Source organism: Cynocephalus volans, chromosome 18 (assembly GCF_027409185.1).
Source record: "Cynocephalus volans isolate mCynVol1 chromosome 18, mCynVol1.pri, whole genome shotgun sequence".
Classification (NCBI taxonomy): domain Eukaryota; kingdom Metazoa; phylum Chordata; class Mammalia; order Dermoptera; family Cynocephalidae; genus Cynocephalus; species Cynocephalus volans.
The window spans coordinates 8,639,389-8,665,364 of NC_084477.1; the positions used below are offsets into that span (position 1 = coordinate 8,639,389).

At 34.3% G+C, this 25,976-nt stretch overlaps 1 protein-coding gene across 16 annotated transcripts in view; it reads left to right on the forward strand.

The window, feature by feature from the left end:
* The window catches only part of CDC42BPA (CDC42 binding protein kinase alpha), a 302,649-nt gene that overhangs the window by 100,070 nt on the left and 176,603 nt on the right, over positions 1-25,976 (forward strand). For all 16 annotated transcript variants that reach the window (XR_010022324.1, XM_063082833.1, XM_063082832.1 and 13 more), the window contains exons 4-5: positions 6,330-6,425; positions 16,897-17,045. Coding sequence is in view for 15 of the 16 variants with exons in the window: in XM_063082833.1 (XP_062938903.1) it covers positions 6,330-6,425; positions 16,897-17,045 (245 nt within the window). In the remaining variant the exon portion in view is untranslated. The remainder of the gene's footprint in view (positions 1-6,329; positions 6,426-16,896; positions 17,046-25,976) is intronic.

Here is a 25,976-nt window from a genome sequence, read left to right on the forward strand (position 1 = left end):
AGAGTCATCATTTACAAACTTTGCTAGCACATCAGCAGTCCCTTAAATTAACTTCTCCCAGTCGAGTCTGTAAATTTTGCTTCTCTCTTCAAATTTGTTCAACTTGTACTAACTTCAGTGATGTAGGAGATGTCCTTACTCATTTCATGGGAGGATGCAGTATAGTTCACAGAAACACTTTCTGTCTTGAGAGCTCAACCTTCTAAGGCTCAATTTTCTCATTTATAAAAAGAGAAATGAAGATAACAATGGTCACGTAAGTAGGGTAGCAATATATCTTAGTTTATTTGTGGTAGTACTGGTTTATGCTTATTGTCTTATTATTTTTGCTATTATTGTTATCCCTGTTTTGTTATCTTTATAATTGTTGCTGCTATTATTATTATTATTATTATAATAATAATAGCAGTGGTAGTAGCAATAGTAGTAATGAATTGAGGTCATTAGATTTGAACTGCCTCTGCTTCCTGACCTGCCACCTAAATTTTAAAAAAAGGAAGCACTACAGGAAGTAAATAGTGAAAAAATAAAAGCTCTCTTTTCTCCTGCAAATAGCCAGTCTTTTTTGCCTGAAGTAAATAGTTGGTGAGAGTTTATTTATACTTAAGAGGAAATTTTACTGTAATGGAATCATACTGAGAGGCTTATTTTTCCACATTGCTTTTATCACTTGATAATATATTTTGGGTTTTTCCATCTTCATATTTATACATTTGTCTTTCTTTTTTAATAGGATATAGTTTTTAGTAGGTTGATTTTTTTAAAAAAACATTGATGGGCATTTAGGTTGTTTCCTCCTTTTTTCTATTTTGAACCATGTTGTAATGAAAATCTTCATACATATGTATTGGAGTATAGTCACACACCTCCTAACAATGTTTCTGTCCATGAAGGACCCCATGGTCCTTATGACAGTGATCACATAAGATTACAATGGGCTATACAATATAGGCTAGGTGTGTAGTTGGCGATACCATTGAGGTGTGTGTAAGTGCACTCTGTGATGTCCGCACAGGGATGGAGTTGCTTAATCATGCATTTCTCAGAACGTAGCCCCTTCATTAAGCGATGCATGTCTGTACTTTTGTGTGTTTATACGTAATGTGAATTCTTAGTAAGATGGAGTCCAACTATCAGTATATTTGATGATTTCACCAATCTACGTACGTGTTTGGCAAAGAGAAGTTTCAAGGGAGAAAATAGTGCACCAAAACTAGTCATGCTACCCAAGACGTAATATGCAAAGTAATATGAAAAAAAGAGACTATGAAATGCTGTTAGTTAGAGATATTGCTATGGACTACCCTGAGGTATTTCAGTTTGTTCATACTGAGGTTGAAATGACTTTAAGGGTAATTTTTATATTGAGGGATTTATATTGATTGTGTTGACTCAAACTTAAACTCCCCAAATTAAACTCCTCACTAGTGGAACTCCTGGGTTTGAAGGAGGATGCATTCAAATTTTGATAGCTGTTGCTTTAATAAAATTGTCTTCTTTAAAAGTTAGACCAGTATATCATCGCAGTCATAGTATATAAGTGTGTCTGTTTTCTCATATACTTGCCAATTGTGGATGTTATCAAACAACTTCTCTATCTTCAATTATATTTTTAAAATTTTTACTGATAAATAAGTTAAAAAATGATACGTCTCATGTTTGGTTTGGCTATCAAATATATGTTATAATGGACACTTAAAAGTAATTTGATGCCGTGCTGTATAAAACCTAACATTTAGAATGTTTACATTTTGTAATTTAAAATTCCACGTTTATTTTTTAAAAATGAAAAATCTTGGTTTTTTTGTTCCTCAAATATTAGATTAGAGAAGGATTCAATTATTATATGGAAGAATTTCTCTGCAATAATACTATATGGGTGAGAGAATTTTTTATTTCTAAAAAATGAGAAGCCACACCCCGAAACAATAAAACTTCTGAAAGAAAACATAGGAGAAACACTTCAGGAAATAGGACTGGGCACAGACTTCATGAATACGACCCCAAAAGCACGGGCAACCAAAGGAAAAATAAACAAATGGGATTATATCAAACTAAAAAGCTTCTGCACAGCAAAAGAAACAGTTAACAGAGTTAAAAGACAACCAACAGAGTGGGAGAAAATATTTGCAAAATATACATCTGACAAAGGACTAATATCCAGAATATATAAGGAACTCAAACAACTTTACAAGAAGAAAACAAGCAACCCAATTAAAAAATGGGCAAAAGAGCTAAGTAGGCATTTCTCTAAGGAAGATATACAAATGGCCAACAGACATATGAAAAACTGCTCAACATCACTCAGCATCCGGGAAATGCAAATCAAAACCACACTGAGATACCATCTAACCCCAGTTAGGATGGCTAAAATCCAAAAGACTCTGAACGATAAATGCTGGCGAGGTTGCGGAGAAAAAGGAACTCTCATACATTGTTGGTGGGACTGCAAAATGGTGCAGCCTCTATGGAAAATGGTATGGAGGTTCCTCAAACAATTGCAGATAGATCTACCATACGACCCAGCTATCCCACTGTTGGGAATATACCCAGAGGAATGGAAATCATCAAGTCGAAGGTATACCTGTTCCCCAATGTTCATCGCAGCACTCTTTACAATAGCCAAGAGTTGGAACCAGCCCAAATGTCCATCATCAGATGAGTGGATATGGAAAATGTGGTACATCTACACAATGGAATACTACTCAGCTATAAAAACGAATGAAATACTGCCATTTGCAACAACATGGATGGACCTCGAGAGAATTATATTAAGTGAAACAAGTCAGGCACAGAAAGAGAAATACCACATGTTCTCACTTATTGGTGGGAGCTAAAAATTAATATATAAATTCACACACACACACACACACACACACACAAACGGGGGGGGGAGAAGATATAACAACCACAATTACTTGAAGTTGATACGACAAGCAAACAGAAAGGACATTGTTGGGGGGGACAGGGGGAGGGAGAAGGGAGGGAGGTTTTGGTGATGGGGAGCAATAATCAGCCACAATGTATATCGACAAAATAGAAATTAAAAAAAAAAAAAAAAATGGGAAGCCAAAGTGGATATAATCATCAGTGGATTTTCTTTCTTTAACACATGATTTCCAAGGATTTATGCAGTTTTGATGTCCCGTATAAGATTGTTAATCTGATGAGTGCACGTTAGGAATGTGAAGAGAATCATCTGACAGCCTTGCAGAATTATTAGCACTTATATAGGGTCCTTACTAACTTCTATTTCAACATAGGTATTCCTGTTGCTCTTTATCCCAGTAGTCCATTAAGGCTAAAATTTAAACAGTATACGACTGAATATAAAAAAATATAAAACTGTGTAACAGTCAGAAACATCATTGTGGCAAGCAGAATGTTTGGTTGAACATCAGGTTGAGAAAGTGAGTGACTGAATCTGAGAAAGCTATAGGATCTCCAGCAGCCCCTCCCACATGTTTGTTGCATTCTTAGAGACTCAAAGATTCAGCTTTTAAAGGACGGAAGTTTATAAAAATCTTGTTTAGTTTTAAAAAAAATGGTAATCGAAGTAGATGTTATCATAGTCTTGAACCACGTTGAATCCCCAGAGCACCTTTATGAACTCCAGGGTATATGTGCATCATGATTTGGTTAATAATGATCTCAAGCAGAGTTTCTCAGCAGGGGCAGTATTGACAATTGGGGCCAGATAAGTCATTGCTGTAGGGGCTGTCCGGTGCATTGTACATTGTTTAGCAGCATCCCTGGCCTTCATCTACTACATGCTAGTAGAACCCCCCTCCCTTCCAATTATGACGACCAGCTGAGGACAGAGTGACATAGTGAAGCAAAAAAAAGTAGACTGTGCTTTACATCTGGACTCAGAACCTGAGGCATTAATAGTAAGTTTCATAGCTAATTTTATGTGCAAAATCATATGATGTCTGGGTTTTGCTTTAAAATGCGTGTGTGCACGCACGTGCGTAGCTGAGGGGTGGTGATGTGTGACAGTGTAGATGAAACAAGATTGACCAATAAAATAATTGATGAAGTTGACTGATGGGAACACTGGGGACGAGGGGTTGTTATATGAGTCTCTCTACTCTTATATGTGAGGGCACTTCAAAAAGTTCATGGAAAAATTGACTTAAAAGGTAATACAAATCTTTCCATGAACTTTTTGGAGACCCCTCATACATTTGAAGTTTTATATCATAAATAGTTTATTTTATATTGTTATTCTTTAAAATTAATTTTTTACTAATCGGTTTAGCATAGATTAGAACTCTAAGTTTAATCTGTTCGGTTTCCTAAACTCATTGGAGTATTATTTAGTTTAGAGTCATCAATCAAATGAAATAATGGATGTTTATTAAATTTTAGCTGGAATGTATATAAAATTTCAGATAGCTGTCAAAATAAGATAAAGCCTGGAGAAAGGAGTCTCCTAGTCTCTGACAGCCTTCGCAGACTCTCTAAAATGTTAGCAGTAAACCATAACCTTAGATCAGTTAAGTTATAAAACAGAACTTAGTAGTATGTCCAGTAATTGTATTTTCTACCTACAGTGTTGTAGATTTTAATAATCTAATTGACAGGTAAAACTGCCCATTCATGTGGTTTAATCTTTATTTGTTTTAATAGTTTTCTCTGGTGTTGCTATTGAATGCACAGCTTTGGAAATTCTATTTGGTCAAATAAGATTTTATGGATATGCATGGAAAATGTTAGGGCTAATTGTATAACAATGTTAACTGTTTTGTGTATCCAGGCTATTGAATTTACCTTGTGAGAAATAATAATTATGCACCTACTATATACAGAATCCTGTGTGATGATATTTTCAGCATGTATGGAATAAGGTGTAACCATTAGGAAAAATTAGTTAGGTTTCTATGTACTGATACGGAAAGATGTTCAAATATATTGTTACTTGAAAAAAGCCACTTACAGAGCATTATGATCTCATTTGTGCAAAGGAAAAAAAATAGGGGAGGTGGGATATATGACATCAATATATAATGAGTGTGTGTGTGTATATGCTTATATAGAGAGATTTTCTGAGAGAATACTGAACAGCGTTAAGGGTGGTAATCTCTGGACATGACAATTGGACAATGAAACTGTGGAGGCATGACTCAGGGAGACTTTTATTTTCTACTTTACCTTTTAGTTCTTCTTGAAGTTTCTGGCATAGTGTTATTTTTTGTCTTGTTTTTAATTTAAAAATTAAGCGTATTATAGAGTTATAATGTATTATATAAAATTATTTTTTACTTTCAGTCATAGATTTTTAAAGTTCTCCAGGATATACTCTTATAATAGGAGAAATATATTCTCAGAATGAATTAAAACTTTAAAGAATCAATAAGAAGAAAACAATTCGTTAGAGAAAATGGGCAAAGGAATTAAACAATTAAAAAAGTTCAGGTGTCCATTAACTATTTATCTGCACTTGTTATTAGTATTATGTTAATTAAAAGAACAGTGAATTATTATTTCACACCCATCATACTGGCAACCACTTAAGTTTAGCAATGCCAAGTGCAGTTGAGGATGTGGGGAAAAGGGGAGCTTTCATACACTGAAATTTGCTTATATCTAGCATTTCTATATCTAAGGGTATACCATAGAGAAACTCTTGTATACTTGGACAGATACATTTATTGCAACATTGTAATAACACACAGATTTGGAAATAATCTGTATTTTCGTGATTAGTGGGTGGCATAAATAAATTGTGGTTCTTTCACACAATGTAATATAGTAGTTAAAAGGAAAATAGTAATTGAGTAAAAAGTAATCAAGTTGTAAAAGGACAGATAAAATTATATCAATCGTGCAAAATTTCAAAACACAATACAGTTCTATTGTTTTAGGACATATACGTGTGTGATCAAAGCATATGGTTGGTAGAGTATACATTAACCAGATTATTGATTACATCAGGGAAGAAAGGGAGGAGATTGAGATAGATACAAATTGTAGCCTTCTTATTTCTTTAAAACTAAAAAGATCAAAAGCAATATGGCAAAAACCGGACATTTATATTATCTGGATTGTAGGTTGGTCCATGGTTTTAGTTAAATTATTCTGTGCATTTTTCTGATTGTTTTGAACTGTAACAGTTTTTAAAATTTTTATATTTTTTAAAATGTACTATTCCAGTAGCCTAGTTTCTGAGGGTGCTTTGAAGTGTGAGTTGCTGAAAGTCATATGATATTGGGTGTATTCCTTTTTCAGAACAGAAATAGTGTGATAAACATATCAAGCAATTGTGTGCATAATATGTTTTCTAGTTGTAAATAAAGTCTTCTCTAAAATTTTTTTTTCTTTTTCAGACAGCATGTTTTCGTGAAGAAAGGGATGTATTAGTGAATGGAGACAATAAATGGATTACAACTTTGCACTATGCTTTCCAGGATGACAATAACTTAGTAAGAATCATTTTTATATGTTTCCATATCTTTATTAATTTTTTGTTAGCAGAATTTAGCATTATTTTCTTTCAAGCATTGTTTAAGTGTAGATTTTATATTTAAAAAAATCACTGCATTTCACAGAGTATAAGTTGTTCACTTGATATGCGATTTTTTTTCTGTGTGATTTGATACCTTTTCATTAGAATTTTTTATGCTTTTTTAATAAGAAAGTCGAAACAAAATTTAAACATTTAATTTCAATCAGTTAAATTCTATAGAAGGTGCTCAGGGCTTTTTCTTGTCACTATTTCCCCAGTATATTTTATAATAGCATTCTATTGCTTTTTAGAATTTTACATATTTTTTAAAGTGGCAACGTACTATGTTAAGTAGAGCCACATTTAAAACCTAGGCTATATTTGATTTTATATTGATATCATGAACCACTTTACAAAAGTTGGGAAAGAGCTTGGAGGAAAATCAAAATATCAGAGGCACTGACAATTGAGAATCAATAAGAATGAAGTGATAAACAAGTGAATAGGAAAATAAGATTAAATCTGCCACTACTGGGTATAAAACTCCTTGGCCTGCTATTCAAAGCACTTAATTTTCTGACCCCGGTTTTTATTCCCAGGTTTATTCTTTTAGCATACATGTGTTGAGATCCTGCTGTGTGCCATACAGTACACTAAAAAGTGGAATATAAAAATTAATAGGACATTATTTATTCATTTGATAAACATTTATTGGATGTGTACTGTGTGCTAGGCACTGTTCTCTAGATTCTGGAAATACAGCAGTGAGTAAGACAGACAAAGGATCTCTCTTCTCATGAGGGGAGCTGGACAATAAATCCAAAATCAAGTAAATAATAATTTCAGATTAGTTCAGATGGAGAAAATAGTACATCTATTCACAGGTATGAAGTCAGTGAAGGTTCTTCTAAGACAATGAATTAAACCAACAGAGAAGAGGCTGAGAGAGCTTGGTGAGCAAAAGCATAGAGATTTCAAGCAGCATGTTACATTCGTACTGATGGAGGATAGAAGGAGAGGCCTGGGGATGACAGTCACGTCACGTAGCGCCTGATGTGTCTGCTAAGCAGACTAGGCTTTCACAACCATGTGATTTGATTTTTTTTTTTTAATGGTCATGGAACCGTGTGTGTGTTTTAAATGATTTGATATCTGAACGTCTAGATAATAAAGTGTGTAGTAATGGAGCTGCCCTAGTTGATTGATCTCCTCCCTCCCTCCCTCCTTCCTTTCCTCATGGATACTCAGGGGTTCTCACAGAGCAAAGCTTGAAAACTGCTGTTTTAGGACTGTAGAAGGATTGTGGCAGGAAAGGACTTCAGTTGTTTGAGGGAGAGAGGAAGGCTAGTGTGATTAGAATATAGTAATGAAGGGGAGGGAGGTATAGAGTGAGGCTTTCTGAGTGTAGATCATGCTGAGGAGTTGGATTTTATTCTAATTTCAAGGAAGCTTTTAAGGAGAGTGAGATCTCAGTTACATATGCAGGCAGCAGTGTGGTTTATGACTTCAGGTGCAAAACTAGAGGCAAGAAGACTGGGTAAGAGACTTTTACAATGTTCAGATGATGAGGGCTTGAATAAAGGTGGTAATATGCAAGTAGGGATTAGTAGGTGGGGATGGCTTCAGGTACTATATAGAACGTAGAATAATTAGAACTATGTGTGTTTGAATGGATGTCAGTGGAGGAGAGAGGAGTCACAATGATTTCCTTCCTTCCAGTGTCTGACATGTGAGATGCAGTGGTTCATTGTTTATGAATTGAGCTGGGGAATATAGGGGGCAGAGAAAATTGAGAGTTGGAGAAAGGCGATATAAGTCTGTTCTTATCATAGAGATTAGGTTTCATCAAGGTATGGCTTGCAACTCAAATCTGGCACACCACCCATTTTTATATAGCCATAAGTAGTTGAAAAAAATCGAAAGAATAATAATATTTTGTGACACATGAATATTATATAAATTCAAATTTCAGTCTTCATAAAGTATTATTGGAACACAGCTATACTTGCTGATTTGTATATTGTCTGTGGCTGCTTTTGTGCTACAATGGCATAGTTGACTAGTTGTGTCAGAGACTGGCACTGTGACAGAGGGTGACTATTTAATGTTACTTTCATCATTTTGTGCTGCTGCTTTAGTACACTAAAAACTGCAGTGCACGGTTATAACTTGAGAGCATTTTTAGTGCTGTGCATAACACTGTGCTGGGACATTTTATTATTGTTTTTATTAATAGTGCATACACATGTCAAAATAAGGAACTAAGAGAAGGGTAGTCTTCAGATATCATGCTTTTAAGGCGTAGTAGAGTGTGGCTTATTTTGTTAATGAGCAGCCACACTATAACTCTGGTAATAGAATACAGTATACATCTACATTGCCAGATTAAGCACTCATCACACAGAGACCCAACTCACAGGAAAGCAGCAATTAGAAAATTAGGAAATTTGAAACAGAATGTCTTATCACAGCAGAATTTCTTCAGAAGCAAAAAAATGAGTCTGCAACTGAAGTAAGTGTCTGGGGTGGCTAATTTGTTAGCCAAGAAAGGAAGCCACTTAGCAATTTTGAGTTAATTAAATCATGTTTGATTGCAGCAGCTGAAGAAATATGACCAGGGAAAATAATCTTATCTAAGACTGTTAGCCTTTTGGCAAGAACAGTTGCTCAAAGAATTGAGGATATTGGGAGCAACATCAATGGTTGGTCATAAAACCAAGGAAATGGGTGGAAATTTATTTTCTCTCTTATTGTATAAATACTGCTGTAATGTCCTTGATTTTTGCCTCTTGGCATACCAAGCCTAAAATATTTACTATCTGACCCTTTCCAGAAAAAGTTGGCCAACTCCTTTGTAGGTAACAGTGAATATAAGGAGTAAGCAAGAATAGCTGAGTAGTGTTTGTAAAATGTGAAAACAAGTATGCATAGAGAAGATGGAAACACAGGAACCCAAGAAGAAGAGAAAAGCTATTGGAAATGATTGGAGCAAGAAAGAGAATCAGGATACTACACCATGGACACTGAAGAAAGGAGAGTTGGTGGAAGAAATAGTCAAAGTGTTAAATATAGTATTTGTTTAAAAAAAGGGGGGGGGGAGAAGATAAGACAGGAGATATTGTGTTCACCCACAAGTGCTGCATTTCAGCCTCAACGGAACACCCTCCATTCTTGAACATGCTCTGTGTTAGTCTACATTTGGCTGTTATTTTTATTGTCCATGATACCATTGATACCAGAGCCATTCTTTTTCCCCTGCTCCTGTTGAAGTCCAGCTAGTACTTTTGAAATCATGCTCAAATTGTACACCTTAAAATAGTCATTTCCAGAATTTCCAGTTGGAGTTAATCTTTCTCATCTCATTTTAGCTTTACAATCTTTTAGTACTGCTGGTACATTGCTAACATATATATGCATGTATTTTTGTTTTTTTTGGTACAACTTTAAAAAAATTTAAACGGTATGAATCCCACTATCTTTAACTAAAATGAAATTAAAGATTTATATAACTCTATAGTAGTCATATTTATCTATTTCAGGTCAGATCCAAGTGTTTAAACCATGTCATTACTAGTTTTTATATTCTTTACATGCTTATGAAGTATAGTAATGTTTTTTATACTGCAGGTTGTGACCCATTAATGGGTCATAAAATGAATTTAATAGGTTACAAGTAGCATTTAAAAAAATTAAATAGAATAGAAAATGACAGAGTTCATGGCAAGTAGTAACTGTTATTTCATGACTCTTATTTCTTTTATGATGTACTGAATCATCATATAAACATATATATAATTGTGAATCATAGAATTGTTTAAAAGCCATAGGAATAGAACTTTGCACTTTTTAGTTGCTCAGTTGTTAAATTCTATGGAGCGATGTTTTAGTTGGATTTACTTATATAAAATTTTAGGGATGTGTGAGTCTTGCAGATATAATCTGAAGAGATTCATCTGCAAAATTAATCACAAGAATGCCAAGTATTTGCTTAGCAAAATGATAGCAGTTTATTATAATTTTCAAAAGTTTTCACAAAATGAAGATTAACATCTACTATGACAGTGTGTTCTATTGTAGATAGATTTAACATTGCAGATTTATGCATTGCTTAAAAATCTACATTTTGTTATAAATATAGAAATAAATATAGAAATTTGTAGATATAGAAATAGAGTGCCCAAATGCCAAATTTTATACAGCAAAATTTTGCCAAAACTTTGATGAGAAAAAAGCCTGAACTGTGATTTATCATTCTGTTGCCTCTGACTTATTTTTTTTATTTATTTATTTATTTTTTTTGTTGTTGTTGGTGTTGGTTTTTCGTGACAGGCACTCAGCCAGTGAGTGCACCGGTCATTCCTATATAGGATCCGAACCCGCGGCGGGAGCGTCGCGGCGCTCCCAGCGCCGCACTCTACCGAGTGCGCCACAGGCTCGGCCCTGCCTCTGACTTATTAAGTCTTACTTGTACTCTCTGCATTTGACATTAGGATTTAACATTTTTTTTTTTTAATACAGACATTTCTCTGAGAGTAATAGTCTGCATATACCAGTCATTAATTATATTAGAATGAGAGTTACACGACAACTGGAGGAGGATTGATCTCCTCCAGATCTCTTGTCATCTGCCACTTTTTCTTCAGGTTAGGGGAACCTTCGTATATGTTAGTCTCAAGAGTCAGAAGTCTTGGTTATCATGAAAGATTTTCTCTTGACCATTTATTGAATGTTAGAAAATAAAATCATTTAAAAATGTTTACAAACCAAGTTTAGATACCAAAAAGGAAGTTTTATTATACATAGTTATTTTCCAAAGTAGCTTTTAGCCCTGGTAGCTCTGAAGTAGCCAAATAAGTAACATGATTTATACTCCCATACAATTCACGAAAGCTGTGGTAAGTAATTTGACTTTCATTTCTTTTTTTAATTAAAAAAATTATTTTGGTGGCTGGCCAGTACAGGTATCTGAACCGGTGACCTTGGGATTACAGGGTTGTGCTCTGACTGAGCTAACTGGCCAGCCCAACTTTCATTTCTAAACTGCCTAAATACCACTACAGCCAGTTTATGAAAAAGTGTACAGAGTCAAAGGAAGTGTGCATTTTATATGCTTCAGAAAAGGGTACATAATTTGATGAATTATATTGATTAGAACATTTTTTCCATAAGAAAAACTCATTAAACACAAAGCTGCTAAGTTGTAGCAGCATTGACACGTAAAATTCTTATCACTTAGATATCACTTAGAATATTATAAATCAGTGAAATTTGTTTCTCCCCATATTTTCTTATCCACTTTTAACTGTTTAGTTACTTTATGCTCAAGGGAAAAAAAGTAAGAAAATATTTAAAGCAAAAATGTTACTTCTTGAATTGGCATTTTTAAGTTACTTAAAAGGTGAAAGATATTTGAATATTAATCTGTGGAACTAATTATGAACTCTAAATTCTTTATAGGAATTTGTGTGAAGACGAATTATTAGAAAAGTATTTTTATAATAGTAAAAAAAGAAAGCAAGGAGGAATGAATAGAGTTGGGGCTCTAAAGATTGACTGTTACTCTCTTTGTATGACAGCATACAAAGTGTTAAAAGTGTTTTCTGTTATCCCTAAGAAGACTTCTGAAAGCTTATGTGTTCTATGAAGTGTTCTTTCTTGGGCACATAATTCATTTATTGTATATTTTCAGATACTTTAGCATTTTTTCCTTGAAATATAGCTCTTTAAAAATCTCAAACTTTATGAAATAGAGATATTTTAGAAATTCAGAGTTGGAAATTTTATGGTGTGTATATCCATACCTAGAAATCTTTGTTTCTTTATTTTGGGTGAATAAAAGATTGGCAAAGACTCAGTCTGAATCCTCAATTTCTTTTTTACTATTCTGGTACCTAGCACATACTCTTTATATCATGGACATGGTCAGTTTTATTCATGAACACTGATTCTCTCTTATTTGAGTAAGAAAGGCACTGGTCTTAGGATCAATAACCCTGAATTCTGGCTCTCCCACTATCTAATGTGTATTTGGGCAAATCATTTGATTTCTGTTGCCTCTGATTATGTAGCCATGTAGTCGTGATCTCTCTCTATACCACAGGGACGTTATATACTTTAATAATCCTGCACCACTTCCTGTAGTTCCTACTTCATGGGAAAAAAGAAAGCCATTGTTTACTTAAGCATGAACTTCCTTAACTTTCCATTCTCTTTTCTATGACTTCAACATTCCCCCTCATCTTCTTTCCATATTCAAATTTATTAATATTTACACCTTTTCTTAGCTCATTGTGAATAAGGTGTATCTTCCTATTTAAGGTTATTCCTGTCAGCCTTTGCCTTTTACCTCTAGCCTTTTGCAGAACCTTTACTCCACTGGTCAACTTCAATTTAACTAGATATTTTCCCCTCTGTCATACAGGAGTCTGTATACATAAAAAGTTAATAGTCATTATCTTCATCTTTCTATTTCACCCTCCTGAGGTAACTAATGTTAAGTTTGTTGTACCCTTTCATATTTTTTATGCTTTCTATAGTTGTATGTTTGTGTATGTATGTTTCGTTTCTTCCTTTTTGGTAAAAATGGAATCACAAAATATGTATTATTCTGCAACTTGCTTTTGTCCCCTGCTTATCTCATGGGCATATATATTTAATTATTCTTTTGGCAACTGTATAATATTTCATAGAATGGACATGCCATAATTCATTTAACAGTTTTGTTTTTGATCACCATTCATGTTTTTCTAATTTGTTGTAATTATCAACAGTTCTGTGCAGTAAATATACTTGCCTATATTCCTTACTCATTGAAGCTTTTATTTTAATTGACTACATTTCTGTGAGTGGGAATGCTAGATCAAGGGGTGTGCACATTTTAAATTTCAATAGATACTGTGAAATTACTTTCTTAAAAGGTTGTAGTATATCATTTCCTCAAAAGCAGTAGTGCTTGTCACTTTCCCCACAGCTCTAGTGATCTTTTCCCTAATCTGATTGGTAAAAAATGGTATCTCACTGTTGCTTTGCTTCTTCATTCCCCTGACTGCTGTTGAGGTTAAGAATGTATTAACTGGCTAATTGTGTTTCTTCTTATGTGAATTAACTGTTAATATCCTCAGCCCAGTTTTGTTGGATTGCTTGTATTCTTAAGAATTGGTAGGAGCTCTTTATTTAGGATTATTATCTTCTCGACCTATCTTATGAATATTACCTCTCATTGTGTTTTTTTTTAACCTTGTTTAATGACATCTTAGTTATATTGGGTAGTATTTTAAAGGTAGGTAATGAATAGGAACTTATCCTATCAGATATTAAATTTTACTATAAAATTAATCAGAACAATAGGATATCGATACGGGAATAGGAAACCATAATGGAATAGAGTTCCGAGGAACTGCAGTGATTGGATTTGGGATCTTATAATACGATTAGGGAACATTTCATTTGAATTGGGAGGAAGAATTCACTAATTTAACTAATGATTTTAGATAATAGACTGACTATAAGAAATTGTCTTCACACTTTGACCAAAGATAAATTTCAGACAGATGAATGAACCTGATTCAAAGTTTGGGTTCTTTTCTTTTAAGAGTCTATAGCAACCCCCTGTGCTTATCATGGTCAGAGTATTTATAGTATACTGAAATTGCCCATTAATTTGTGTTTTGTCCTTTGTCAGACTGTAAATTCCCTGATGGCAGTAACTATGTCTCATTCATTTTTGTCTCTGCCTTGTCTAAATGTAATGTCAGCACACTGTAGGTACTTTTATAAATAAATGAGGAATTAGTGAATGGATTTATTAGTTTCTCTGTATTCTATTTTCCATTCCCAAGAAAATGGTTTACACAATAAAATATATTATGGGAAGCTATTCACTTTGCCCTTAAATCTGTAGTAGTAATATAGTCAAAACAAGACAGGGACCTGGATTAGGATTGTGGTAGTGGATAAGGATGGAAGGAGATGGATTCCACAGAGATTTTGCAGGAAATAGACTCAATAAGACCTTGATGATTGAATCGAATATGTAGGAAATCAAGGAAAAAGCAGAAAAGACAGACTCTCAGATCTTGGTGACATTCACTGGGTTATGTTACAAAGAAAAAGAAGTTTTGTTCTTATGTGAGATGATTATTTGTCTGCCTCTCCTGATACATCTAGTCTTCCTAATACCAAAACACCATTGCATGTACAGTTCATTTTCAGTTCATTGTTTTTCTCTTGAGGATTTTGTGTTTTCTGTTTCTTTCCCCCCACTTGCTGAATTCTGTCTTAGTAACAGCTAATTTACTTTAGAGGACAACACAGGGGAAGAATGAGTGAGTGAAGCCAGAACCCCATTCAGCAGGCAAGGAAAACTAGGAATACTTTTATAGTCCTCATTTTTAGTTATGTCTCAGGGAAGTTTGTTTACCATGGAAGAGTTTCAATAAAGCACACTGAAAGGCTGGAGGGGAAGGGATCCGTGGGGTTTTGGAGATTTGTTCAGAGGAAGTTCCTAGTGATATGTAGATGAAGGTGGAAGATGGATGATGATCCCAGGAGCCTAAGTTTTGATTGGTGGCCATGGTGGTAAAGATGTTGAGAGAATTATTTTTTAGCAGTTTGCTGGTGGATAGTGTACTCAGATCTCTTAGGAGTCTCGTGTGGCAAGGATAGAGTATACTTGCAAGAGCCAAAAGCCTTTATTGTAAGAGCCTTTCATCTCTTTATCCTCTGGGTTTTTTCCTCTCTGTTCGGCACAAAAAGTATCCTGATTGGCATTCAGTAAATGTTTGCTGAAGGAATGAGTAATGTTTTATGACCACCTATGTATAAATATGAGATTCCAATTTTAATAGCAGGCTTGCTTTTTTGCTTGAAAAGTTTCTTGCTTCTGTGCTCAAAGTATTCTTTTCAAAGAGATGTGGGTTTCTTCACATTCATTGCCATTTCTTGCAACATGTTTATGTTAAAATTTTATTACATTATATTAGTTTGTTCTAATGATCAGGATAGAGTCTAATCTTCAGGCCTCATATGTACAGCAAGTAAGCCATGGACCAGGATTTGAAATATATTGTTTCCCTTCTTTTCAAGGCTTTAAATATATGAAATTAATTTCTTTGGTTTAACATGTTTTCCATGCTTATACTTTTAATGTTGTATAGTAATAAGAATTTGAATTTTCTTAAGACTCTTTAAATCTTAGTGTCAGTTCGGTGAAATATCTCCATTCTGTGATAAAATCACCCTCATTTCAAGACATTATAACTGACTTTTAAGTATCTTTTATTTACTAGCCTTCAAGCTAAGTGCTACACTGTGAGGAAGTTATCATTATTGTACTTAGGTAAATTAGAAAATGAAGTATCAAAGGATTAAATTTTCAGAAGCCACTTATAACACAGAGTTAAGATTTGAATACAGGTTTCTTTGACTACGAAGCCCATTTTTCCACTTTGCCTAGTTTTCTCCCTCTCCTTAAAATAATGTATAACATAACGTAGCATAATATGTGGGTACTTCAAAACTTCATGGAAAAATAGAATTAAAAGATAATGTGAATCTTTACAAGAACTTTTTGACGACCCCTTGTATAATATACGTATATACACATGTATATGGAATACATGCTTATAAAGCAGTCTAGAACATAACAAAAAGCTATAATAGCATGTATAATCTAACAGCCTAGAGAATCCTGGTGAACATTTTGTTGTATACTCCTTGTATACTCCTTGTCTTTTTTTTTTTTTTGCATACACACACACGCACACACGCACACACGCACGCACACACTTGTAAGGGTCTATATCTGAAATTAGTTGGCTTTTATTTATATATACCTGAGAAAAGTTCATTCTGATATTTGTGTACTATCAGAAATGAGAAAAGAAACATATATGGTAGGTAGTACTATGTTTTACATAATAATGGTTTCCAAATGCTGATCCATAAGCTGGTGCTGGTTATAATAAAGTTCTTACTAATCCAAGGTGAAATAAGGAAAATGTAGTGATGATGAAGATGAATGGAGATGAAGGTGAATTTTTTCAGCATAAGGGCTGTCCCATATTCTGAGTTTTTTCTTTCTTTTTTATCTTCTGGGGAATTAAAATGTTCACTTTTTTATGAAATGTTAATAAAGCTGTAGTTTGAAGACGACGACGATGACGATGATGATGATGTTTTTACTTTGCAAAATAGAACAGCAACAATAAAAAGGTAATCCTGTGTTGTTCTCTGTCCCAGTTTTTTAAAATGTTATTTTACTTGTGTATGAAATTTGGAAGTCTTGTAATGACCGCTGATGATCATCTTACAGTTTCTTGTTAATTAACTGCATAAGTAATTACTCACATAAGTATGTGACGCAATCTTATTTGACCTTGGGATATGTTAAGTATATTAATTTTTCACCATTATTATTAATTGAGTACATTTTATTTATTCATTCACAGTACCTGGTTATGGATTATTATGTTGGTGGGGATTTGCTTACTCTGCTCAGCAAATTTGAAGATAGATTGCCTGAGGATATGGCTCGATTTTACTTGGCTGAGATGGTGATAGCAATTGACTCAGTTCATCAGCTACATTATGTACACAGGTGAGTAAGGCAGTCCATTGCGTCTGGCTGTGAGTTACCATGTAACTTTTTAAAATGAAATTTATTAATTGTGGTCTTAGATACATTTCTCATCAACCAAAATAATTTGTTTTGAGATGTTTTGGTTGTTTTGCTTTGTTATTGTCAGTATTTGTCAGCATTAAGGAACTGATATACCTGCTTATGCATACATGTACATGTACATACAATGTTCCCACTTCCAGTCAGCATTTCTAGAGAACACTTCTAAAAAAAACACTTATTTAAATTTACATATAATTTTTTTCTCAAGAGGAGTATGCATTGGCCAATTTCCTTAGATTGAGTCTTACATATTGGTATTAGCCAGAATTCTAGGCCATAAATCATAGGTTTATTTGCTAAATAAAACCCAGGTTATCAGGTTATATATTCTGTATTTCTCAAGAAAATACTTTCAAGGATTATATAATTGTCAAAATAGATGTTTTTGTAGGAAAGTGATAATTTTGATGTTCATGGAATAATTTCATTGTAAACCGATAGGTACAAATATTTATTTAAAATGTTCCCTACATATATGTGTTATACTGTATGCAGTCTAGAATGGAATGTAAAGGAAAAAATGGGCCTATTTGCAGATGGTGTTTATATGGGATTTTTCTTATGCCTGTTGACACAAGTTAAAAATTCCTTTCTATGTAAGCAGCTCATAATAATTTGTGTGTAATAAAAAATTTAAAAACATATTGGATGGTTTATTAGACAGCTCACATTTTAAAAGGAAATAAAGTAGGAAATCACCACAAAGTTATTGGTGAATTAATCATTCAAACAAGAAAATCTTTGGTTTGTGCAAAATGTGAGAAAGAGAAATATGCAGAGGAGAAGTAGGCAAAGGGATACTGCTGTGTTAGAGGAAACCAAACCATTTTCTAAAACAGTGATTTTCAAATTTGAGCATGCATCAGAATCATATGGAATAAGCCCCTGATTGTTTGGTCGGCTCCAGAATTTCTGATTGAGTTGGTTGGATGGGGCTGGGGAATTGGCACTTCTACCAAGTTCCCAGGTGGTGGTGGTACTGCTGCTGCTGGTCCAGTGACTACATTTGCAGAACTGCTGCTCTAAGACAGCAGTGACTGTTACTTTTAAGTTCTGGGTGATAAGAGTGATCTCTGAGAAGAACATGAATGTGAGAAGAAGAGAAAGTTTCTGTTTCAGTGTTTGATTTTTTTAAGAAGTGGATGTCTCAGGTGGATTGATTTAACTAGTAATGAAGTTCTAAGACATTATTAAAGGAAGAATATTTTGGTTGAAAATTGTATTTTATCAGATCTCAATTTGGCTCTTGCCTGTTCATGTGCTTTTTCTCTGTTGGTATCTGATAGTCATTAATTTTATTGAAAAGAAAGACATGAAAATGCTTTAAATATTGTGAAGCCTAATGCAGTTTTTAAGATGGTACTGTAGTCTCTAAAGTGAATTTATAGGATGAGAAACCAAAGCTTTTTTGTTGCTCAGACAGAAACTCCTAGCTGAAGACTATCATTTAAATATACTTACATAAATATCATTGTATTGAGCATTTAAAGAATGTTTAAACATAAAGTCATAGACTCGTGGGATTTAGATAGGCTTTACCCAGTTCATATCTAAATTCTTGACTTCTGAAAATTATTTCTCTAGATTGGAAATGCTAAACAAGATAATCTTATTTAGATACTAAAGAAGATAATCTTAATTATTTTCTAGTTATCATGCTTTCTGAAGTCTTTTCTTTGGATTAAACATCTATAGTTTGTCTGTTACCAGAATTTGCTTACACATTCTCTCTTTAACACACACACACACACACACACACACACACACACACACACACACACACACACACACACACACACACACACACACACTCACTCTCTCTCTCTCTCTCTCTCCCCCTCTCCCCCTCTCCCCCCCACTTACCCTGTGCCCACTCCCACACCCCTTCTCCTTCCCTCCTTGCCTCTCCCTTTATCTTTCAGTGGATGTTCCAGTGTATTAATGCCCTTCTTAAAATGTGATTCCCATTTGCTGAGTAGGCTTTTTTCAGCAAATGCTTTACTGAGGAAATATTTGGGACCTCTTTTATAAATAGCATTGTGCTAAACCACGTGGAGTTGTAAGTAAGTAGGTATGACTTGTAGTCCTGACTTTTAAGCAGCTTCTGGTCTGTTTGGGGACATAAAACATACAACACTAAAATAACACAAGTTAAATAATTATTTAGGGCTAAAATATAAGAGATGGAGGGAGACCAAGCTGTGAATTGCTAAATGAATTATATAAGCCCGTTACAGAGAGCTGAGAGAAATGAGTAATAAGATTAGTTCTAATGGTCAGTTCTAATGGTTATTTAACTCTTACTTTGCACTATGGACTTCAGTTACATACTAATTCTAACATGGAGATTGCTCCATTTCATAGATGAAGAAACCTGGCCTCAGAGACATTAATCAATAAGTAGCATAGCCTGCATTAAAATCTAAGTCATACTGACTCCAGGATTTGTGCTGTTTGCATAACATATTTTTCATAAGAGAAGACTTTAATGGCGGGCTTTGAAAGATGAGAAAGCTGTATGCGGGCAGAGCATTAGGCATTCTCAGACAAGCTAACGGAAGGGGAAAAGCCCAGAGGCAAGCAAGTGGCAGTTTTGGAGAATAGTTAGAAGTCTAGTTTGGCTAGAGATAGAATTCATGCTGAGTTTAGTAGGAGATTAATTTGTAAAGACAGATTTTGGTCATTATCGAGGAACTCATGAATGCCATGCCATAGATTTTATATACTATCTCTTGGTAGCTAATAAGCTTCCATTAATTTTAGACAATAAAGTGTTTAATGTAGTGTGTTTAAAAGTAAGTTAGTTTTGTGGTAAACTGCATGTCACAGAGTTTTATGAGATCTGTCAAATTCCATAATGTTTTATAATTGATGAATTTCAACTATAAGGAATTAGAGAATACAAAAAGGGAATAGTAGAGACTGGATATGTTTAAGAAAGGAAATACTCTTTTCATCTTGTGTTCTGTTTAAATGAACTTATTTGGAGACTTGTAAAAATTACATTATTGGTCTACTAACAGCACAAAAATGGTGAATTTAATTCATTTACGTTCAAGATTGTTATTGAAAGGTCTTGCCTTACTCCTGACATTTTATTAGTTTTTAATAGTTGTTTTATGTATCTTTTGTTCCTTTCTTTCTCTTTCATTATTTGTCTTTGCTGTTTGGTGGTTTTTTGTAGTGAAAAGATGTAATTTGTTTTCTTTTACATATCTACTCTACCAGTGAGTTTTATTCTTTCATATGTTATCATCATGGTAATTATCATTCTTTTGCTTCCAGATGTAGGACTCCCTTAAGAATTTGTTGTAGGGCCAGTCTTATGGTGGTGAATTCCTGCAGTTTTTGTTTGTCTGGGAAAGACTCTATTTATTCTTCCTTTTTTAAGGATAGCTTTGGTCGGGATGGTATTCTCGGCTGGCAAGTTTTTTCTTTCAGCACTTTGCATATATCTTCCCACTCTCTCCTCTATAAGGTTTCTATTGAGAAGCCTGCTGTTAGTCTGATGGGGACTCCCTTACAGGTGCCTTGATGCTTTCCTCTTGCCGTTTCTAGAATTCTCTCTTTGTCTTTGACTTCTGACAGTTTGACTACAATATGGCTTGGAGGGGACCTTTTTGGGTTAAATCTGGGGATCTTTGAGCATCTTGGATCTGGAAGTACATATCTTTCCCCAATATTTGGGCAGTTTTCAGCTATTATTTTGTTAAATAGATTTTCAATTCTTTTAGCATTTCTTGTAATGCACTTCTGTTGCCAGTGAATTGTCTCTATTTTTGGTTGTCTGAGGAAGTCTTTTATTTTCCCTTCATTTTTGGAGGACGGTTTTGCGGGGTACGAAATTCTAGGTTGGTGGGTTTTTAAAATCTCAACCCTTAAACATTTCACTCCACTCTCTTCATTTGCACGGTTTGTAAGGAGAAGTCAGACGTAATTCTTGTCTTTGTTCTGTACTGGTAAGGTGTTTTTCTGCCTCAGGCTTCTTTCTGGATTTTTTCATTACCTTTAATTTTCTGTAATTTGAAAATAGGCCTAGATATAGCTTTTTAAACATTTATCCAGACTGATGTTCTCTGAGCTTACTGGATCTCTGGTTTGGTGTCTGACATTCATTTTGGGAAATTCTCAGTCATTATTGCTTCAGATATTGCTCCTGTTCTTTTTTTCTCCTTCTGGTACTCCCATTTACATGTATTTTATACCTTTCATACTTGTCCTACAGTTTTTATATACTCTGATTTCTTTTGTGTGTTTTTTTGTTTGTTTTTAAGTTTTCTGTTTGCTTTTCTATTTCGAAGTTTCTGTTGTCATATTCTCAAGCTCAGAGATTCTTTCCTCAGCACTGTTCAGTGTACTAATGAGCCCATCAAAGGCATTCTTCATTTCTGTACAGTGTTTCTTGATTTCTGGCATTTCTGATTTTTTCTTAGAATTTCCATCTATTTGCTTACATTATGTATCCAAATTACATTATACAAAGTTGTCTACTTTTTCTCTTACAGTCCTTAATATATTAATAATAGTTTAAAAAATTCCTGATGTGATAATTTCAACATTTTTGTCATGTCTGACTTTGATCCTGATGCTCGTTCAGCCTGTTTGTATCTTTGTCTTTTAGTGTATGCCTTGTAATTTTTTATTGAAAGGTAGACATGATGTATTGGATAAAAGGAATTGCATTAAATAGGCCTTTAGTAATGTAATGATAAGGGTGTGTGTGTGTGTTGGGGGTGGGGAAATGTACTATAATTCTACTAAGGCTGTGCCAATGGACTTTGAACACCAAGGCCTCACAGGTTTCCCCTCCCTGCCACAACCCTTGCTTAGTTGGGGCAGGATGGCTAGAGGGGTACTGGAGTTGGGTTATTTCCCTTCCCCCAGCTAGTTTAGGTTCTGAGATAACCCAGTAGGTTATGCTTTGGGAAAGTAGTTTCTTCTGAGGACAGGCCTTCTTAAGAAGAAAAGAATGCTCTAGTGTATTTCAGAATAGTTCCTTTTCCCCTTATTCCCCCGAGGGAAGCATGAGGGATTTTTCCTCAGATATTCATTGTGAGGTTCTGGGTGATCCCCTGGTAGTAAAATTCACAAAAGCCTTCCTGTGACTGGCCTCCCTACCTCCACTGGTGTCTTTAATCTGTCAGGCTTGTCCACAGTGAGTCTCCAGCAGTTAATCAATTACAGTTTAGGTTTTCCTAACCAGGCTCTGGTTCCCTGCAAGGTTTTTGCTTGAGTGTTTCTACTCTGCTAGGTTTTGATTCTCTGTACAAAGATTTCTTCTCTTCTAAGTTGTAATTCTCTGTATCTGCCTGTCTGTCTCTCTCTCCAACTTTGAGGTCATCAGTTTGTCCTGTCACTTCACTTCTCTTGCATAACTAGGAATAGTTGTAGTTGATTTTTCAGTTTGTTCAGGTTTTTACTTGTTAGTGAAACAGCAAGTAAATGTAGTGTTGACTTCTGAGCTCCTTATGTGCTGGGCTGAAAACCAGAACTACGCCCCAACATCCTTTTAAATTTAGACTTGAAAACAACATATTTTGTGGTTGAGATTATAGCTCCTTGGAACTTTTTAGAAAAAAATAGTTTTCTTGTACAGATGAAAAGATTCCCAAAGGTGCTTATTAAAGTGGTAATTGACTAGTTGCTGAAATGCAGACCATTTCCTTGTTATTATATTGAGAAGTCCAAGGATGTTATAGTATTGCAGGTTGAATATCCCTCATCTGAAGTGTTTGGGACCTGATGTATTCCTGCCAAGAACTGATTTTTCTTACCAACTGTAAGACTGGGACCTGTAATTCAAGTACTTGGGTGTCATCAGCATATAGATGATATGCAAATAATGGGATAAGTTGGACCCACTTAGTGGAACAGAGTAGGTAATGAAGAGGGTCAAGGAGTGATCCCTGCAGAACTCAGGTACATACAGAGTGGGTAGAGTAGGAGTAGCTGACAAAGGAAACTAAGAAGGAGCAGCCAGAGGTTAGGAGGGAGATCATGGGAGCACAGCAAGATGCCCTATGGAGAATGAAAGTAAATCATCTTTCTCTTTGTACTTAATTTCATTGTTGTCCTAGCTGATGCATTTTAAACAAACATCTGTTGTCTATTTTTCCTGTGGATACTAGTGTCTTGGGTGTTGGAAGCTGCAGGGTATCACTTGCTTTTATTTGAGTAATATGCTCTTTACCTTCAATTTAATGTCCTTTGGAAAAAGACTAAAGTTTAGGAAAATACTTTTGCTACATAGTTGTGCTCAAGTTAAATGTTATTTCATTTTTAATTTTGTAAATTCATTTATTCATCATGAAGGTATTGTTCAGTCTGTACCATTTTTCCAGTAATGTAGCTACTTTCTTGGGTGAGAGACACAATAGAAGGGTAGGAAATATTCCCTATTTTTGAGGAGTTACTTGAAGATTAACTGTAATGGACAGAAATTAAGTGAAAATGAAAACAGGCTTAAAAAAAGCTGTATATGTAAACATTGTGGAGATGTAAGATAAAAGAGAACAATAGATGAACGAGTAAATCAGAAAGACCTCTTAGAAAAAGCCATGTCTATGATAGAAAGAAGGTAGTTCAGAAGATTGAAATAGTTTAGCTAAGGTAGGAGGGCCAAAGAAAATAAGATATGCAGAGGATGACAATTAAGGTTCAGAAATAATATTTTATCATTATTTTAATGTTAATGATGTCATTTGAACACATAGAAAAATACGATATAAAGAAATATTAATGTTATAAAAGTATGTTCATTTTTCTATGCTTTTACCAAAATAGTTGGTTTCCCCCCTGTATTTATTGAAATACTCTTTTGGCAATCATTGAATATCTTTTCAGTAGTCTTTCAATTCAGATTTTAGACTTTGCTATATAGATGCACTTTAATTTTCAGCTTAAAGTTTGAATGACAGCATTTCTATTTTTGATTTGGTGAATAGGCAGTTTGCATTTTAGGGTGTGTCCTTACTCTTCAATCATTTATTTGCTTAAATACATAATTTGGGAGTAGAGTTTATTTCTAATGAGTTAACAGTATCATGTGGTGTGTTTGACTCAGGTTGATTAAAGTTTGTGCCAAATGTTGGGTTATGGTAAAGTAAGTTCTAATTGTAGTGTTTAAAAAACCCCAAGTTATACCTAATCATGTTAACTAAACTCGTCAGTAGACTTGGTGTTCAGATTATTGGCTGAGACTTCAAAAATGCTAATAATGCAAAACACAGGATCCTACTAGAGCATCAAAGAAAACATAAAATTTGATCAGATTAGAATGCTATGTTTGGTTATTACGTGGTTTAGTTTTAGAAGATGAAAATGGAAAGATGAGGACTTTTGTGGTGTTTTTCAATACCACATAGATAATCTACATATGTAATCAGAATCATTGATTCTGTTACCAGAACATTAGCAGCTGATATTGTGTGGCCTTCAGTGACTAAGATCTTACCTAAATTTCTGTTTCTAAAGTAGTTTCCTTTGCCTTCAAACTAGAAGGACTTAATTATGATCCCCTTTGATTGTGAAGAGTCATTGCTGGTTGGCAGATTGTTCTGTCCCAGAGAACGATAATGAATAAAGTATATAATTCTTTAAGGTTGTGGATTAGAGAGAGAGATATGCATATATAACCTGCTGAGACACCAATTTCTTTTCTTTATGTTAGATCACCTGTCATTTTGTAATAGGAAATTTTTGTTTTTTATTTTTATTTTTTAAAGGTTCTTAGTGGAAATAGGTATCCATATAGTCAAATAATGGTAGAATATTAAACAGCTTTTTTAAAAAATGGAGCCTTCCCTCTCCATTATAAACTCTTCAAAGACAGTTTTACAAAATGATCTAAAAATTGTGAACTTTTATTAGTTCTACTTTATACTAGCACTAGATATTATCCTTTATAGTCAATATTAATAATGGTCATTTATATATTACTGATTCATAAGACTTTTTTTCCAAACTGTTTCGCCTTAGGAGGAAAGATCTCTGCCTTTTTTGTATAACTTGCCAGTGGTATTCTGTGGATCTTCATTAAAAATTGCTGTGAGTTTAAAGTGTAAATAGTCTTTTAAAATAGCTTTATCAAAATGTATTTTATATACCATACAATTCGCTCGTTTAAAGTATACTGAGGTTTTTAGTGTGTTCACAGACATGTGCGCTCATTACCTTATTCATTTAGGAACACTGTCATCACTTCAGAAAGAAACTTCATATCTTTAAGCTCCCACGTCATTATTCTCCCATTCCCCCAGCCCTAAGTAATCGTTAGTTTACTTTCTGTCTCTACAGATTTTCCTTTTCTGGATATTTCATATAAATGAAATCATGTAACACGTGGTCTTTTGTGGCTAGCTTCTTTCACTTAGTGTAATGTTTTCAAGGTTCAATCGTGTTGTAGGATATATTAGAACATACAGTCTCAACTGGGTTGACTGCCTGGTAAAACTAAAACACCAGTATTTTCCATGGTTTTATGACAAACCCAAAGTGTACATGATATAACATTCACAATGTGCACAGTATAATTCAAAATTACTCAGTCTATTAGGAAATTATGTTTCAGTCTCAGGAGGAAAACAACAGTCAACTGATGACAACCCCAAGATGACCCAGCTGTTAGAATTACTGGACAAAGATTTAAAGCATTTATTTTAAATACAGTCCAGGAGGTCAAGAAAAACACGTTTGATAGAAATGAAATGATAGAAAAATAGAAGCTGTATGAGAACCAAATGGCAGCTTTAGAGCAGAAAAACATAGTATCTCAAATTAAACTTAACTGAATGGCTTTGAGAGCAGAAAGGTGATTACATAGGAATAAATTAGCGAATTTGAATATAG